An 18,171-nucleotide genomic window follows, 5' to 3' on the forward strand; every position below is an offset into this window, starting at 1 on the left:
TGGTTGAGTTATTATAAAATACTGCGGCTTTGAGGATGTAATGGATCTAAAAGAAATTGATCACTCATTTAGGAACTGCAAGTTACAAGATACTTGATTTACACAGCAATTCATGACTTTTTGTTGCATACACCATGGACATCCTTATGATATTTCCCAAGGAGGGGCAAGCAAGGCATTTTTTCATAGACTGAAAACTAGGCATGTTTCACTCCATACTAGCATTGCTTGATCAAAAAACATTTGAAGTTATCATGTTACTGCAACACACTTATAATAATTGAAATAAATTGCTGTGAGTGAATCAGATTATATGTGTGAAAGAAATGTGACATTCATTTTCCAGGGGGGGGGGGGAGAAGTGTCTCTCCTTGCATCCCCATAGAATGTCCATGGCTTACACTGCTCATGCTAAGTTTACAGGGTGACCAGAAAGAATTGTTCACCTTCATCACTGGTTACATCAGGCCAATCGTGAGACATTTCTATATCAGTGATGCAAGATGTGAATTTCAGTTTCTCAGGAACCAAAACAAATATTTAACTATTGCCAAAATACATTGCCCATTTCTCTATCATTAACATGTAATGATTTGATTTAAAATGTATTGCCTATTCGTTTCGTAGTGGAAATGTTCATTGGAAGACTCGAAATCTCTATGCTGGATATCTTAATTTTGAATATCAAGATATCTTGTATATTTTTATCTGAATATCTGACATTTGTATTTTCCACATACTGCCACTGGATATCAGAAATATTGAGATACTAATAATATGGGATATAAGATTATCGATTCCTAGAGGCATGCATATTTCATTTTTGACAAAAACATGAAATGTGAAGTGTAATGTTAATTTTTCATGTTTCTGAAAGGTGTGAAGTGCATTTTCCCACCCTGTTTTGTTACGAAATAATGTGAAATGAACTGTAATATGCAAAATAGACAAACACGAAAATTAGAGTTTATTTACTGTGCGACACATTCTGAAGTCACAATTATCCTGAGAGATATACAATTCACTGAAAATTGGTAAATTCTGCTGTAAATATTTGAGAGGCAAAAATTGACCCCTTTGTACAGGAATAAACTTAATATTCTGGTAATGACATAAATGTGCTATTAGAAGGGATATGATTATTTTGTGTAGTAAGTGCAGTTTTTAAATCAAATTTAAGACTATATTCACACTTTTAAAAACCAAAATGTCATTTTATATACCGCTTTTCACCGCTAAAACAGCATAATATTATTTTATATACCGCTTTCAAACCCGAAATTGACTCTGATTTTGTACCGGAAAGTTGCTTTTCTATTTACTAAAAATATGTGCCTCTATCTATCACCTGGATTATCCACATTGCCATTATCTTACAATAGCCTTCCTCATTATGAACATCCTGCACAAGTGAGCACACTTTTTCATAAGCGTCATTATTGACATTTTTTTGACACTGTTGTCACAAGTGAGCATACTTTTTCATAAGCGTCATTATTGACATTTTTTTGACACTGTTGTCACATACAAAATTTACATCAAAATGCCAGGAAGAAATGTAGCTGTGGTGAAATTTTCGCTACACACTACAGGAATTTTGTAGCTTTGCCACAGTTACAGCTACAATTTTAAAAATGTAGAGCTGCTAGAGCTACAAATTTTGTAGCTAGCTACAGTAGTGCCACTACAAGTAGCGTGCTACTTTCGACCACTGGTTTTAATACTTATATATTAACATTTATTGTTACAATGGTCAAGTATCAGTATGGGTCAAAGTGGTATATAATATCTCAGCCCTATTTAAAAGTATAAAAAACACTAATTCTGATAAGCTTTTGCCAAGCAAGAGTAGAAGCTTGCCAGCAGCATGGGAGGTAACTGATTAACCCATGTGCCTAACAATATCAAACAGTTTTCACTAACAACATTATGATCTACATGTGGCCTAATAAAGAGCATTACCTAATACTTTTATCTTCTTTGGTTCACACTTATTTAATTCCACCATTCCCTGCACTTCTGAAAATGTGACATAGTCTCCATCTTCAAGGCCATGGCGTGCATCATCTAGACATGTCACAACTCCTTCAGATTCCTGAAAAAGAACCAGTTGTTAAGTATTTTTTGTTGATTTATTTATATCTTAACAATTAGTTTATGAAATTAAATCTATGGTGATCAGGAAAATGTACATAAGTCACAAACTGTAATTTTCTGTTCCTTTCATTTGTCACACTGAATCAGTTAAAGAATTTATTCTAAGTATAATTTTATACTGAGCATGTATAAAAATTCTAAGCAGTGATAACCCTACATGTATATCATGTCTGTAATATTTGCCATAAAAAGAACAAATATAAATATTTGTGTACTGTAATATTGCATTTTTTTTTAAATTAAGAGCTCCAACCCCCACCCCCAAAAAGCATACTAGTAGCAATTACTTCCATTTGGATGATATCAAAATTATTTTCATTCAAACATTCATGTTTGGTTTCTCTTCATACTTTATTAAATCAATTTTCTCTGGTTCCACAGCACATTATAACTGCACCATACAGTATGCTATGGTGGTGTACTGAATAAGCTTTGGGCTCAAGAGTCAGTTGACAGGGTGGCTACTCTAGGACCACGATAAAATTCAAGTATAATTTCCAGTTTTCAAGGTGAACTTTCCAACAATTGAAGGCTACAAGCAGATGTTTTCTCTGTTTCACCTTACGTATTACTGCCTCTCAACACCCACACATAAGCACACACAAATATAGTAACAATATAAAGGGTCTGCGAGATTCCAATGTACCCAAAATTCTAATTTAATTTAATTATACCATATATTTAAAACATTTAATTTGAGGTCCATAGTTTAGATTTGCCATTTCACATACTCATACTCGAAATACAACTACAAACACAAGTCACAAATGTTACAGTATATTTCTAATCTGCGAGAAATCGTGTAAGAATTTCACACTCAAATCTGCCCAATCATCTTCCAGATATCTTATCTTGCAATAATCTCCCGCCTGTCAGATTGCTCTACAAATGACACTAACAAAGTAAATGGATCAAGAGATTTCTGTTTTATTTTTAACACAGTATTCCTTTATTTCCTCGATAAAAATATAAATTGTGAAAAACTCGCCTCGGGGCATTTATACATATGTATAAACTCACTGGGATTGGGATTAATAAAAGTTGTAATTTTTCACGTCTACAGAGAAAAATTCAAGCAGCATTCACACAGAATTCCCGGTGAGTAGACACCCTGGTTGACCGTGGGAGTTCATCCAACCAGTTACGGGATGACCTCTGGCCGCCATGACAAACCCCCAGTCGTCGTCGTAGGTTTCTGTGACCAAGTTACACTTCCCATTCATAGCTCCCCAATTCCCTCGTGCTGGTGGGTGGCCACCAGTCCCATACACAGGCTGAAATCTCAGGAGAAAAGTTGTTAAGCTTTCCCCTAGGGGACTCAAACCTGCACATGTCCCGTAGCCGGAGCCAAAAGCATGACACCTTAGACCGCATGGCCACGGTGTGGGATTTTATTATACTAACTATTGATTAATATTCAGTTAGTCTAAGAGAAACATTACCTTTGAAACACTGGCAATCATAGCAGATATTGGTTCTTCTCCAGTTGTATCCACAACTGAGAAATCTTCCCCAAAATCACAGAACACCTGTGAGAATAATCCTCTTGAATTTGCTATTATCAAAGCAACATTATTGGAACGGGTTAGTTCTGAAATTTGTAACTGTTCTTCCAAACTATAATTGACAAGAACAACAACCTGAAAAAGAAAACAAAACCAAAGTTGCAATTACTATTAACAAAAATATCACAGTGCTATTAAAGTCTGAGAAACAGATGTCTAGAACTAACAACATTATTATCAATATAGTAGTTTACTTTCTGCAAAATGAAAAATAAAATGAACATGCAGGTCTATTAAGTCTCTGGGATGATACTAAGAAAAAGTTCTGTGTGAGCATTTGCAATTAAAAACAATGAGAAAACCAACTGCCAGCATTCTCTTCAAAAACAAGTGCTTTTCAGAAACAGTTATAATACTAACTAAATTTACACTTATATTGCTAAAAGGTTAGTAGCTACCCATTCAGAAAAGATAGGTGATTTTAATACAAATTGGTGCAAAGACAAAAAATAATTCAGTGCAACCCAGATTCTACGTTCCCCAGTTTTACATTTTCCCGCATTATATATTCAATGTTCATGGTCCCAATAGAGCAAAATGCTATAAAATTTAACTGGATTTTACACTTTCCTACATTTTAGGTTCTTGCAACTTGGTCCCGTGAAAAATGTAAAACTAAGATTCCACTGTATTGTTTCTTTGGGTACTGCCTACTTATGGAGACAAAATTGGCTATTCTCAAATAAAATAAGTGTTTCACATGACTCATTTGCCATTTTCTTTTGAATTATGGCCAGGCAATACTTTCTTATTCCTTTCTATTCCTTTTCCATTGGCATTCTGAACCAAAAAAAATCACTCTGATTTGAGCCCTTAATCTCTAGAAGTTCCTGTATGCAATAAACTGGCAATTATTTAAAATATATCAATAAACAAGGTTTCTTTCATAATGCAGAAAACTTGGTGTGAATTTTTCTCAACAGTTTTCATGTTACAAGCAATAAAGTTAGGGTTGCATCAATTTTGAAACACACTGTAGAAGAAATGGACATACTCTTCCTCAGCTGTTATATCGTCCTATGAGAACCAGTCGGACATTACTCCAATTTATCAAATTTATGGGAGAAAGGAAATAATATATTCTTATGAATACATCTGACATACAAGAGTCAGTAAATTGGAGATAAGTGATTCCACCTTACTGCTAAGGATTAAAAGTAGATAAATGTTGATCTGACTCCAAATAGAGCTCTTCAGAGGAGATAAGTTAAAACAAAACAGACACCACATTTCTGGAGTTACATTGCTCTGGTTCTCATACGATATTACATAAGATTATTTATATACTTGCAAAATAAGTCATTAAAAATGTCTAAGATTCAAACCAATGATGCAAATGACATGCATTGGCAACAATTGGCAAAAAAGTCTCCAAAAATCTTTAGCTTCCAACATAGCCATTTATTGAAGGGGAAAAAACATGCAATAAAAAAAGCAAGGCTTTTTCCTAATTCTAGTGAAAATATTTCTTGTTTATCTTCTCATTACTAAAGCACATGTACCCTATATGAGCATGAATTTATAGATGCTGTATGCTGTACAAAAGACTGTATGATTAGTTACCACAACCACAAACAGTCTCTGAGATAAATAATGTTTTAAACATATATTGTTTTGATATGCATTAGTTGTTTTTTCTATAATTCAACAATTATTTTTATTAGAAAGTAAAAGTGCTTGGTGTGTAATTATTTGCATGAGTGTGAAGCATATAACAGCCAATGTTTGGTCATTCTGTTGCTGGCGAGAACTCCAGGATTGGAAACTCACCACAATATTGCCTAGTGGGTAATACCTATTTCAATTTAGTTAATTAAAACATAAATTTCAACATGACACTGTGAAACTGTGAAGCAGTGAGCTGCAAATTATTATTATTTTTTTTTTTTTTTGTAAAATTTCACTTCCCTCTAATTACACTTGGAATGAAACTAAAGTCCACGGCAACCGACAATCTTACACTTTTGAAAATTTACATATGATTTTCATTGTGTACTGCAACTCAGTACTTAAAGTGTAAAAGGTGATTAAAACTGAACTTTCTTACTTGTACTACCATATGCAATGAACATGTGATAGATACTGTAATGTTAATTTGTAATTTGAATTTCTCTTGGTAGTTTATAAATTTGTTTTACAAATCTTTCAGAATTTTTAGGTCATTTATCTAAGTTTATAGGGCATTTTCTTGCATGTATTAGGTCATAAATGCATTTTTTGAAGGTCATTTTTTTGGCAATTTTAAGGTAATCAAAATCCTAGCCCTACTAACAACACATAAATACGCACTACACCTCTCAATGATAAAGAGTTATCTTCCTATGAATCTTTATACACATTTGAAAAGTACCCAAATAGAAACCTCTGGTATTGTGTGCTTTACAAGGTCCAATCCATTAAAGGTTAATCAACTTTTGAAAATCCACAATGGTTTACCTGAAATTTCTTTATGAAGCTATCTGCTAAGGTGCCTGTGTATGACTGAGTTGGTACATATGTATTTAATTCAGCAAGACGGTGGCAACATGCTTCCGCCCTGTTTTTTCCCAAGTCCTCCACTGTCAAGTAGAACTGCAAGAATAAAACATAAATAACATAAATACATAAACATCAACATTTTACAAAACAGCACAGAATATAGTGTTATTATTATTGCAACCCCTCCTCCTCACCTGCTAATATAATACCTAGCGCCTACTGTAATTGATGCCCTAAAATATAGGTCCTGTATGTCCGAAGAACCTCACAGCAAGGAAAAAATGGATGGTCTTTATCCTCCCTTCACAACGGGGAATTGAAGCAGCTGATGGGAGAGTTCAGTTATTTTTTTAGAAGTAGTTCATTATTATAATTAGGGGCATGCATATTTAATTTCTGACAAAAACACGAAATGCGAAATATCACATTGTAAATATTGAAGATTAGGCACACACAGGAGATGTACTACGTAGAAATCTTCATGCATTTATCACTGAAAATTTCTACGTATCGCATTGTTATGTTAATTTTTCAAGCTTTTGAAAGGTGTGAGGTGCATTTTGCTACCATGTTTTGTTATAAAATGAGCAAAATTAACTGCGATATAAACTCTTAAACATGAAATTTAGGGTTCATTTACCGAAGTTACACCTTCTGAAGACTGAATTACCCTGTGAGTTATGCAATCCATGGAAAATTTATTAATTCTGCTATAAATATCTGAGAAGCAAAAATCGACTCCTTTCCACAGGAATAAACTTAATATTTTGTTAACTATATAAATGTGCTATTAGAACTGAAATATTAATTTTGTTTAATAAGTATAGTTTTTAAATCAAATTTAGGATTTTATTCACCATTTTAACACTGAAATGCCATTTTGTATACTGCTTTTGATCATGAAATATGCCCAGTATTTGTACTGAAATCTTGATCTATGATTCAACACAAATATGTGGCTCAAATTATAATATTACTACTTTTATGGGAAGTTAAATTAATTAGGACACGTTTACTGTAGATAATGAGATGAGCAGTTAGGTCCCTTGGTATAAATTAAGTTCCTGATTTTGAAGAGAATGACCATTCTAAATCATTCAAAGTATGTGAGGCAAAGATTGTGCCACACATTAAGAGCTTATGAAATGTAAATAATAAGAACAATAGTTAAGACTAAGAGTGATATCTATTGAGATTATTTCTGAAAATTGTCTTCTAGAACTTTCACTTGACCATTAACTCAAACTGAGTCTCTTCTATCATCTCTTGCTGAATGTCACATAATTTGTCTCTATACCCAGCATGTAGCCAAAGCTGTTTTCAAGAATCTGTTCTTCCAGTCTGAAGAGAGCCTGCAAAGATGTGTAAAATTGTAACACAATGTTGCCTGCTGACTACAGCCATTTGTCTGCATGTGGTGCAGTAACGCTGTAGTGTTAGTAGAAGAAGGAGAAGTTACAAGGTACTTGAACACAAAATTGAGCCAACATCTTCGACAGTATCAACTTCACTTGTTGAGTACAATATATTCTTTCTCCTTACTATGCAAAACCTTATCAACAATCAGAGCATTTTGAGAGATGTACAATATCTTAAGAATACACACACCAATGCAGAGGTGTAAAACAGAACAAAATGAATGATTAATTTTAAAGTTAATGTAAAAATCTAATTGGCATCCATAAATAAAATGATCAATTAAGATTATTAATACAAAAGTCTGCTTATGCACAACACACCATTCATTCAGTTAGGGCTTAACCCAGGGGTTCCCAAACTTTTTCTTTTCAGGGCACCTTTAGTGTTTCAAGATTTTTCTGTGGCACCCAAGTCAGAATGTCAGCCTATCTAATACTTGCAATGCTCAGTTACCGTGGTTAGGTTGCTTGCCTTAAGTTAAAAAATAAACACATATTTCAAATTCAGACACATTTTATATGTAAAACGTACTAAATAAGCACATATATGGAACAATGATATTCAATCAATGATATTCATAACAATCACTCTCATTTCAGTGAAAATATTGGAACATTTCACGGCATCCCTAGAAGCCAGCCACAGCACCCGAGCACATACTTTGGGAACCACTGGCTTAACCAATCCTAAAATCAGCCAATACCAGTTCTGTTCTGATATCAGATGATACTTTCATAGAGATCACAAAAAAGCTGCAAGACAATTTTTGTCCATTCCATGTGAAATCAAGCAATGAAAGGGCACTTTGAACCTCGCATTTCTGAAATTACAGGAGTGCAAAATGTGTGATTTTGAAGAAAAAAATTCAACATTTTGTTAACATTGCAATATTTCGGCGATCATGTTGAAAAAAATGGTCAGATTTCAGAAATATAAAAGATATGAATCTGCAACTTAGCATAATTTCTTACCTCAGGAAACCCTTCCACTGTGCCAAATTTCAAATGAATAAAAAAATTGTAACGTTGATGGTTTAATTCTTCTGGAAATTATGCAAAATTTTGTTTTCATTTTAATGTTCTTTGCAACAACAGGTTGGCAACACTTTCATACACATTCACTTAACTACTGAAGATAATGTAAATGAGTTAGAACAGGTTCAAAAAATTAGTTCAAAGTGGTATCACCTTACACCAAATTGAAGGTTAACATATCCAAAAGTTAGCAATACAAAGCACTTACCTGTGATGATAAATCTGCATAGCTGCATGCTATTTTATCGTGCAAAGTAACAGACTTCACTCCACCAAGAATCACATTTTTGGCAATTTCTACTCCAAGCCCACACATTCCTGAAATGAGGATATCTGATCTAGCCATGCGTCGCATAGCATCATGTCCGAGGACATAAAGCTGCCTTGAGTAAAGACCCTCATCAATGTCATCATTTGGATGCGTTGCTCCATTTTGAGCCATGTCCTGAAATTAACAAAAATGTATATTACACATTTACACACATGAGAACAGTGAGTAACAAGTTAGAAATGAGTTTTAGATTACGTATTTTTAGCCTGTAATTTTTCTTTGAAATATTGATAAGAAAATTATGCTCGACTGTTACAGATAGAACACTGAAAACACACCTTCATTTAATAATGGTTATACACCATGTTTCAAAATGATGCGAATGATTTAAACCTGTTATATTTGATTCATAAATTGTCAAAATAAGATAAAACTTCACACATATGTAATATAACTGTCCAAGTTTTAGTGCCAATGGTTATCGCGAAGTTAACTCACAAATGCTCAATATGAGCACCCTTCATTACTCTGCATGTGTCAATATGGTAATCTAACTCCATCCAGACACGTTTCACCATGTTACACAATGTTCTCATCAATAATTTTCAATAATGCAGTGTATCTAATAGAGTTCTTACATGAAATCATGTACGAAACTGACGTTGCATGCTCACGACCAACCTACTCTCGCAAAATGCTTTCTCCTCACCACTGGCAGCCATTTTACAAATTTGTCAGCCTAACACATTATGTTGTATTGTGCACAGAACGTTTTATCGTTCAGATCATTTTGAAACATCCTGTATTTCTGGGATTTGAACAGGCAAACAAGAAAACATCTGATAAGCAAATAAACTGGGCAGTAAACAAATCAAGTTACTCATATTTTGCAAATCATAGTACAATTAAAATGATTTGAACTGTTTTACGTCACAATATAACTTTTCTGCTGACATCACCACAGCAGAAAGGAAAATGTACACAATACATATCAGACAGTTCCATACAAACGTTATATAGTCAGTAATGAGTCTTGAAGTTGTTAATATACAGGGTGACTCAGAATTCCTATTACACACTTCTAGGGGTTGTAGAGGGGACTATGTAGATCAAGTTTTGATAAGGAACACATGTCCGGAAATGCACCATTAAAAAGTTATGAGCCAAAACGTTTTTGGTCTTCCTATGACAGTGGAATAAGATAACTTTAAGATGCGGCTTGCAGATTTAATACGAACATTACTACAGTGTATTGTAACATTCCACGATGAAATCTTTACAGTAATTGTTCATAATGACGGCCCCAGCATCGCAAGCAGCTCCGCCGTATCCCCTCTGGGGTCATACTGACAATTTGGCAAGGATTTTTGCCAACAGGTCCTCCTCACTCAAACAGTTGATGATTGTGTGCTGGGCCGAGGGATACCCCTTGCACTACCTCCTGGCAAGAACCCTTGCTGCCTCTGATATAATCCAAATGGCTCTGAAAATGTTAGAGCAGATGTGACAGAGATTTTTGCGATGCTGTCGTGCCTTCATCAACGCTGGGGACCGCCATTTTGAAAAAATACAAGGTTTTCGTTGTAGAGTGCTATGATACACTGTAGTAATGTCCGTACTGAATCTACAAGCTGCATCTTTCAGTTGTCTTAATCCACTGTCATAGGAAGACCCAAATAGTTTTTGCTCAACATTTTAATGGTGCATTTCCAGACATGGGTTCCGTATCAAAACTTGATCTACTAAGTCCGGGAGGGAGCCCTCTACAACCCCTAGTTAGTGTGTAATAGAAATTCTGAATCACCCTGTATAATAACTGAATTGAAAAACACATCTGACAATTTGACATTTAGCTTTCACTTTTCAAGGAATTACCCAAGAAAATAACATCAATTAGAATATGATTGTCAATAACCTGCAGGGTGGTTACTCTAAGACCTTGAAAAAATTTAAGTATAATTCCCGGAATTCAAGGAGAACTCTCCAAAAATCCAAGAGTACAAGCAGGTTGTCTCTATTTCAGCCTATTACCTCCTCTCACCACCCACATATACACAGACACACACACACAAATATATTAACAATATAAAGAGTCAATGCAATTCCAATTTATCCAACAATTCTATTGAAATTCAATTGAACGATATACTCGTACATATTTAAAATATTTAATTTAAGGTGAGGATCTTACATTTGCCATTTCACATACTCAGAATCGAAACACATCTACAATCACAAGTCATAAATGTTACAGATAAGAGTTGCAAAAAAGCCAGCTTTTTTGAATGGACGGTTTTTTTTCGATAAAAGGCCAGTTTTTTTTAAAAAAAAAATGGCTTTTTGCCAATTAAAGCTAACCTATTTCACTTGAAGTTACTGTTATGAGTTTACAGATTTGTAGTGACATATTTTACAACTAGCTAAAAGACATTTACATGATGTAGCAGCCAAGAGACAGATATTGGCCAATCCCAGTGGACACATATTGCATAACTGTTCAGATACAATTTTAACACTAGTTTACCAAGAGGGGAGGGGGGGTGGTGGCTTGCAGGCCCACCACCTCTATTTCTTTTCATCTGTTTGAAAATAAATTACATTGTTTCCTAGGATGATCCCAATATTTAATTATGACTTTTGTTCATAAAAACAAATGTAATGTAATTAGGAGGGAAAATGCACTTGTTGCACATATCAGGCACCATGACATTGTACAATTGGTTGGTAATGATGGTAACTATTGTAATTATTATATTTAATAAACAACCACACTTCTACAAACTAAAAAGCATTAATAAAAAATATTATGAATCTTGTGACTTTTAGTGATTGATAAAATACGTATATGTGAGACTCTCCTGCAATAATTGGTTATTATTTTTTATTAATGATAGTATACAGGGTATACACAAATGAATGGTACAGTCATAAATGTCAATAAAAATTTTATTTTCAACTTACGTGTTTCCAGCAAACACTGTTAAGAGGCGGAAACTGTCAGTTTTTTTATATGCAAGTTAATATTACAATCTCTTTGATACGCTGATTCCAAATATGGCCTCATCACGTACAGATTTTCCACAAAAAAATCACATTCTCCCTTGGCCCCTCATTCCCTGGATCTTACGCTGTGCAATTTCTTTCTATGAAGGTTTTTAAAAGACAGGGTTTATGCACAACCAATGCCAACTTCCATCCAGCAACTTCGTGATTGGATAATGCATGCAGTGCAGAATATTACAGTGGACATGTTACACCATGTCTGGAACGACTTTCATTACCACGTTTATGTGTCTCATGTAACCAGGGGAGCCCACATTGAAGGATTGGAATTCAAACTCGCATATCAAATACTGGGACAGTTTCCGCCTCTAACAGTGTTTGCTGCAACCACATAAGTTGAAAAACAATTTTTTTATTGTAATTTATAAACACACCATTCATTTGTGTATACCCTGTATAATCAGCAAAGGAAGCAGTGATTCAATAATTAAATGTTTTCTTGAATTTTAGTGATAAAACAATGTGTGGGCTTGTGAGCCACCTCCTGGTATGCAAGTTTCTCGTATGGCATGGGTAAGCTAGGGTTAAAACTAACATGTAGTCCTGATGAGCACATCTGACCATGAAATGGACTTAGAACAAGCTTTTACATGTTTGTGTCTCAATTTAAATATTGATGTCATAAAATGTAAAACAAATGTTAATATCAAAATATTCAATGTTTTGGTACAAATAAAAATATTTACTGTTCACAACACACATGCAGAAGCATATGTATTATGTGAATTTGAGTATATATCCTGTTTAACAGAGCTTTGAGATGGAAGCGACACATGACTCTTGGAAACCAGCCTTTAGAAGTAAATGCAACATTTCGAACTGAAGCAACATAAGCTGCATGTGTTGCTCGTCACTTGGCCTGTACAGTTTTCTCAGTGAACTTTCAGACCGAAGCAACAAGTGACATGTGTTACTTGGAAGCAGACCCTCAGTAATTCATTCAACCTTTTGAACCGAAATGTGAAAACAAACTAAACATGTCACTTGCATGTTGCTCGGACTACACTGTTTTCTCAATGGCATGCATCGTGCCGCTTTGATCTGTTGTTCTTGCATGCACGGAGAACGTTTTGCTTTATACTGAAGGAGACTGTCGCACTTGTCATCTGTGACTTGGCTGTAAGCTCCTTCATTGGCGCGCATCATGTAGCCTCAGTCTTGTTTGTGCATGCTTGGTGGATGCTTGCTTACAGACTGAATAGGTAGGTCCATGTCACTTGCCACTTCAATGTGACATCCCCCCCACTGTCACATGTTGGTTCGATCTGAATGTTCTCTATACTTGACAAGCTTGTTAGCTACTTCATCAGAGATTAAGATTTCATTTAGCCTGTAAATCACAGAGAATAAATTGCAAGTACTTTTTGATAGAAGGTTCCTTTTATAATCATGAATGACCCTCTAGAGTGTTGCCTTGTAATAAGAAGAGGTCTGAGGTTCAATGCTCAGTGGAGGCAGAGTGCTTCGGATCTCATTTCAAACTGTAGGTCCAGTCCAGATTTGCAGCCAGTCTTATTTGCTTCTATACTTCAGTTTTAGTGCCAGTGTTTTTCAACAGTCGGGATGCAAAAAGTCCGTTGCACCCAGGGCTTGACGACTAATTTTTTTAATCTAATTTTATATTTGACAGCAAGTCTATACATAATTGAACTATGATTATGCCATGCTTGATATATTAATTTCTATACAAACTTTAAAGATCAGAAATGTATTTACGAGTGAAATTGTTGGGATCAGGGCACTGACTTGTAAGAAATAAATTACTGGGCTGTCTCAAAATGGTTGAGAACCAATGCAACAAACAGCCAAAACATATCACTAGTTGCTCCATGGACCAGGTTTAGTGGCCATTTCATCAAATTATACATTATGTACTGGAAAGCAAGAATACAAATATATATTTTACTGAACATAAAATTTAATGTAAAGAGATCTGATACTAGATTTTCAAAAGGTAGAGCAGTATTTTCTTTTTTGCTTCATGTACATGTTCGTATAACAAATTCATATATATACTACATCATATAATATCATACTATTAGGTTCTATTAAAAACACATACAAAACTACTCTAGTTATGTGAATATGTTTATACTCCATAGATGTATTTAATAAGCCTACCGAAATATGAAGATAACACTCGGAAAGAACTGTCCAATCAAAAAAGCCAGCTTTCTTAAAAACAATGTTTATGTCTAGCTACAAATTTCATATTGTAAATTGTATTCTATATTTAGAAATGAGTGTCTATTTTACAGTAGGGAGATAAACGAAAACCATGGAAGAGGAAAAATACTGCCAATTGCTGTATTTCCATTGATTTGAGACACTTTTGTGAAAAAAGCCGAAAAAAGCCCAACCAAAAAAGCCGTGGGGGGGGGGGGGGACTCAGTTTTTTGACAAAGAAGCTGTTCTTTTCCCTGACCACTTCCAACTCTAGTTACAGGACATAATAATCTACGACACATTGTTAATTGTATAAGAAAATTTACGTATCAACTTCAAGATATCTTGCAATAATCTTCCATCTGTTCGACAGATTATTCTGCAAAGGATACTAACAAAGCAAACGAAGTGAGAGAATTCTGTTTTATTTTCCACGCAACTGTATTTTCTTCTCCTTCTTCAATGAAAAAAAGTAAACTGAAAAACTTGCCTCAGGACATTAATAAATGTGTATAAATTCAATGGGATTTCGATTAATAAAAGTTGCAATTTTTCACGTCTACGGAGAAAAATTCACGCATAATTCCCAGAATTCAAGAAATTCCCAGTGAGTAGCCACCCTGACCTATGAATCTTCTAATATACAAAAATGGATGTACGTATGTGTGTGTGTGTGTGTTTGTTCCGGCATAACTCTTGAACGCCTTGAGCGATTTCAACCAAACTTGGTACACATATCACTTGCATCCTTGAAATAAACACTGTGGGGGTAAGACACCCATGACAACCCTAGGGGTGTGTATGGGAAGGGGTGACACGTAAACATAATCGAAAACGACCGATATTTGTGTGGAATCGATAGTTTTTGGGGTAGCTAAGATAAATAGTGACACTCCCAATGCCGTCCAACTCCAATTTCATCACCTATCGGGATATTGGGGGGGGGGGGGGGAATAAACTGTCAAAAATGTCGAATCCATAGTTTTCGGAGTCGCTAAGCTAATTGGTGACATTCACGATGATCAATCTTGGTACACATGACTTACAAACTGGAAAGAAACACCGTGGATGTAAGACACCCCTGGCACCCCTAGGGGTGGGAAGGGAGTGACATGTAAAAATAATTGAAAATGACCGATATTAGTGGAATCCATAGATTTCGGGATCGCTAAGATGAATAGTGACACTTCCAATGCCATTCAACTCCAATACACCCCTGGCACCCTTAGTGACACTCCCAATGCCGTTCAACTCCAAGTTAATTTTATACTATAGTTAGAATTCATTATTTTCCTGTCTACTAGAAGATTGGGATAAACAAATACCCAGCCTACCCCGGGCAATCAGCTAGTACCCATTATATATGTCTCAAATTATAACCACGATGATTTATGGTTGAATGATGATCTATGCAATTTCTGCATAGTGCCATTTCATGCCAAACAGATTCAGAAAAAAATTAAGAGTGGAACATTAATTTTACATTTATCCACATTGCACATTTAACCTTGCCAGTCCACATGAAACAAAATATTATAATTATTTCCCAGACTTTTAGGTTTTCACATATTAAGCTCTTTAGTTACATGCTTCAGTAAAACATATAATTGAGGTTCCACTCTTATTACTATTCTCTTGCAACTCCCTTTGATAGTGTCAACCAACAAAATAAATAAATGAAGTAATTTATAAACCAACTTTCATTTATTTATGGATGATATACGTATTTGTTAAAATGGTGACTGTTTATATCCTTCCCTCTTTGTCCCCATCTTAAACACACACACACACACAGAGACAAAGACAGATAGAGGAAACTGATCTGAACAAGGCACAGGACAACATACAGCCTCACAAAAGATTATATTGGCTGTAGGTTCAGATGCCAGAGCCTTGTTAGCCTACAAGCATCCAGTTCCAAGGTATATTACGTGGATGAGGTGTTGGCTTTTGAATGCCTTCCCCAGAAGATAACCCTCAATACCCTAGCATACTCTCAATTTACTACATAGACATTTGTAGGTCTTCATCAAATGTTCAGCATTTTTCTTCTTTTAACTTATCTCTCAAAATTTCATTTATGTTGCATACATCATTTATATATGGTACAGGTTGAGTTGAGGTTGTAGAATATCACAATGAATATCCATATGTGGAATGTTTATGACAGAACCTTGACTGGCTGCAACCCATTGAGAATTATATAAATTTCCTCTCCCCTCTTTCCTATGTGTAGACTCATCCGTGATGAAATACTAGAAAATCGATTTTCTTTCTTTCAGAAAATATTTATTATTTGCGATAAATGTAATACTGATATTTTTTTTAGTTTTATATGATACTACTTGGTTTTATTCCTTTCGCTTATTTCATAAATATATATTGTGCATATGGCAACCCTGAAATTGAGCCTAACTCTACATGCAACCCACCAGTGCCTTACGTAATTTGGGTTGCCTAGTTTAAAATGTCGTTGTTCTAAAACTTTTGAGACACACTGTACATAAAGATATTCGTTTGGCTGTTACGTGGAGAGAGGTAATTCACTCTAATAAATCTGTAGTTAATTTTGGGTTCATGGTGGCAATAGATTTGACCACCTGGCTGGTAGCAAAAAAGGCACATCAGTGTGTTCTACACTAAAGGAAACAAATTTCCTTTGAGTTAAGAAACTATCTACATTGAGTGCTTTTTAAAACATTAATGCAAGAAGGTGGATTTTATGTCTTGCTGTTTATGATAGAAAAGCTATAAATAAAATATATATTGAAACATTTTTTAAAAAAATTACATCACTAGTCCATAAAAAAATTGTTTCAAAGCAAAAACGTGGTTAAATTTTTTAAAATTGTTTGTCAGTTTTGATCCAAACTATGGTTCACTTCTGCTTCAGGTGTTAACAAACAAGTACATGTGCAAATGGTAGTGTGCCAAAATATTTATACACAACCTGCATTACTTATTTAAAATGGGTGGAATTGTTCAGTTTGGAGTGTTTCATGATTGCATTTTGTAAAACAAAGTGTGTGAAAGTAGTGACTGGGAATTTAAGGCTCGGCTGGACCTTTGGCATGCAAATGGGCATTTTTTTCAAATTTTCCTCTCCATTCGAAAAACCTCTTCGATATTTCAAAATATGAAAAATTACATATGCTTAGAATTGCTTCTAGAGCATTGACGTGAATTTTTGTGTAGTTTTCTTTCACTCTTGTCTAGATATCAATACTTTCGCGATTACGTAAGTCTATTAAACTATTGATAATATCTAGGCAACAGTGAAAGAAAACTACATGAAAATTCACATCAATGCTCCAGAAGTAATTCAGAGCGTATGTAATTTTTCATATTTTGAAATATCCATGAGGTTTTTCGAATGAAGTGGAAAATTTGAAAAAATTCGCCCATTCGAATGCCAAAGGTCCAGCCGAGCCTTAAGTGGTGTGTGCATAGTTGTGGGAACATGGCCAGAATTTTAGATATGAAAACAAGCTGTGGTCCAACTTGGAAATGTAATATTTAGATGTCTATTTACCATGCGTCATCACTGCTTTCATATTTGTACACTCATGCAATGTGAGTATATTACAAGATGCCTGATCAATTTGCAACCACAGAAACTAATCTATGAGCAGGGTTAGAAAGACTTCATGAATGTTGAACTAAACACATGGGACATGAAATTAGTAGGGCGGCAGAAGTTCACGTGCCACATCGGAGCATAACCACATGTGTTTGGAGATTTAAGAGCAGTCTGAAGTGTAGATATGGGACTCCATTTTGGGGGCCTGTAACGAACTTTCAATTCACACCATCACCAGCTCTGTATTGAATGGGACACAAAACTATCCTGGAGAGAGGTCGGTCTTACGCTCGAACTAGGCAATGTAGCCTGGTTGACATTTTTACACAGTGTGCAGGAACCAGACACTTTTGTCCTGCTCTCACTTTGCTTTCCCATATGTGGCACCAGCACAATTCTGGCCAGCTGCCTATTTTCATGGCCATGCATTTAAAATGA

General features: G+C 35.0%; 1 protein-coding gene across 4 annotated transcripts in view; it reads right to left on the minus strand.

The window, feature by feature from the left end:
- Positions 1–18,171, minus strand: part of LOC145984221 (ubiquitin-like modifier-activating enzyme 1) — a 141,254-nt gene that overhangs the window by 55,604 nt on the left and 67,479 nt on the right. For all 4 annotated transcript variants that reach the window (XM_083117781.1, XM_083117783.1, XM_083117782.1 and 1 more), the window contains 4 exons: positions 8,862–9,098; positions 6,159–6,293; positions 3,600–3,797; positions 1,963–2,095 (listed from right to left, as the gene is read on the minus strand). In XM_083117781.1, coding sequence (XP_082973907.1) covers positions 1,963–2,095; positions 3,600–3,797; positions 6,159–6,293; positions 8,862–9,098 — 703 coding nt within the window. The remainder of the gene's footprint in view (positions 1–1,962; positions 2,096–3,599; positions 3,798–6,158; positions 6,294–8,861; positions 9,099–18,171) is intronic.

The sequence above is a fragment of the Lepisma saccharinum genome, chromosome 2 (assembly GCF_977018435.1).
Source record: "Lepisma saccharinum chromosome 2, izLepSacc3.1, whole genome shotgun sequence".
NCBI classification, from domain to species: domain Eukaryota; kingdom Metazoa; phylum Arthropoda; class Insecta; order Zygentoma; family Lepismatidae; genus Lepisma; species Lepisma saccharinum.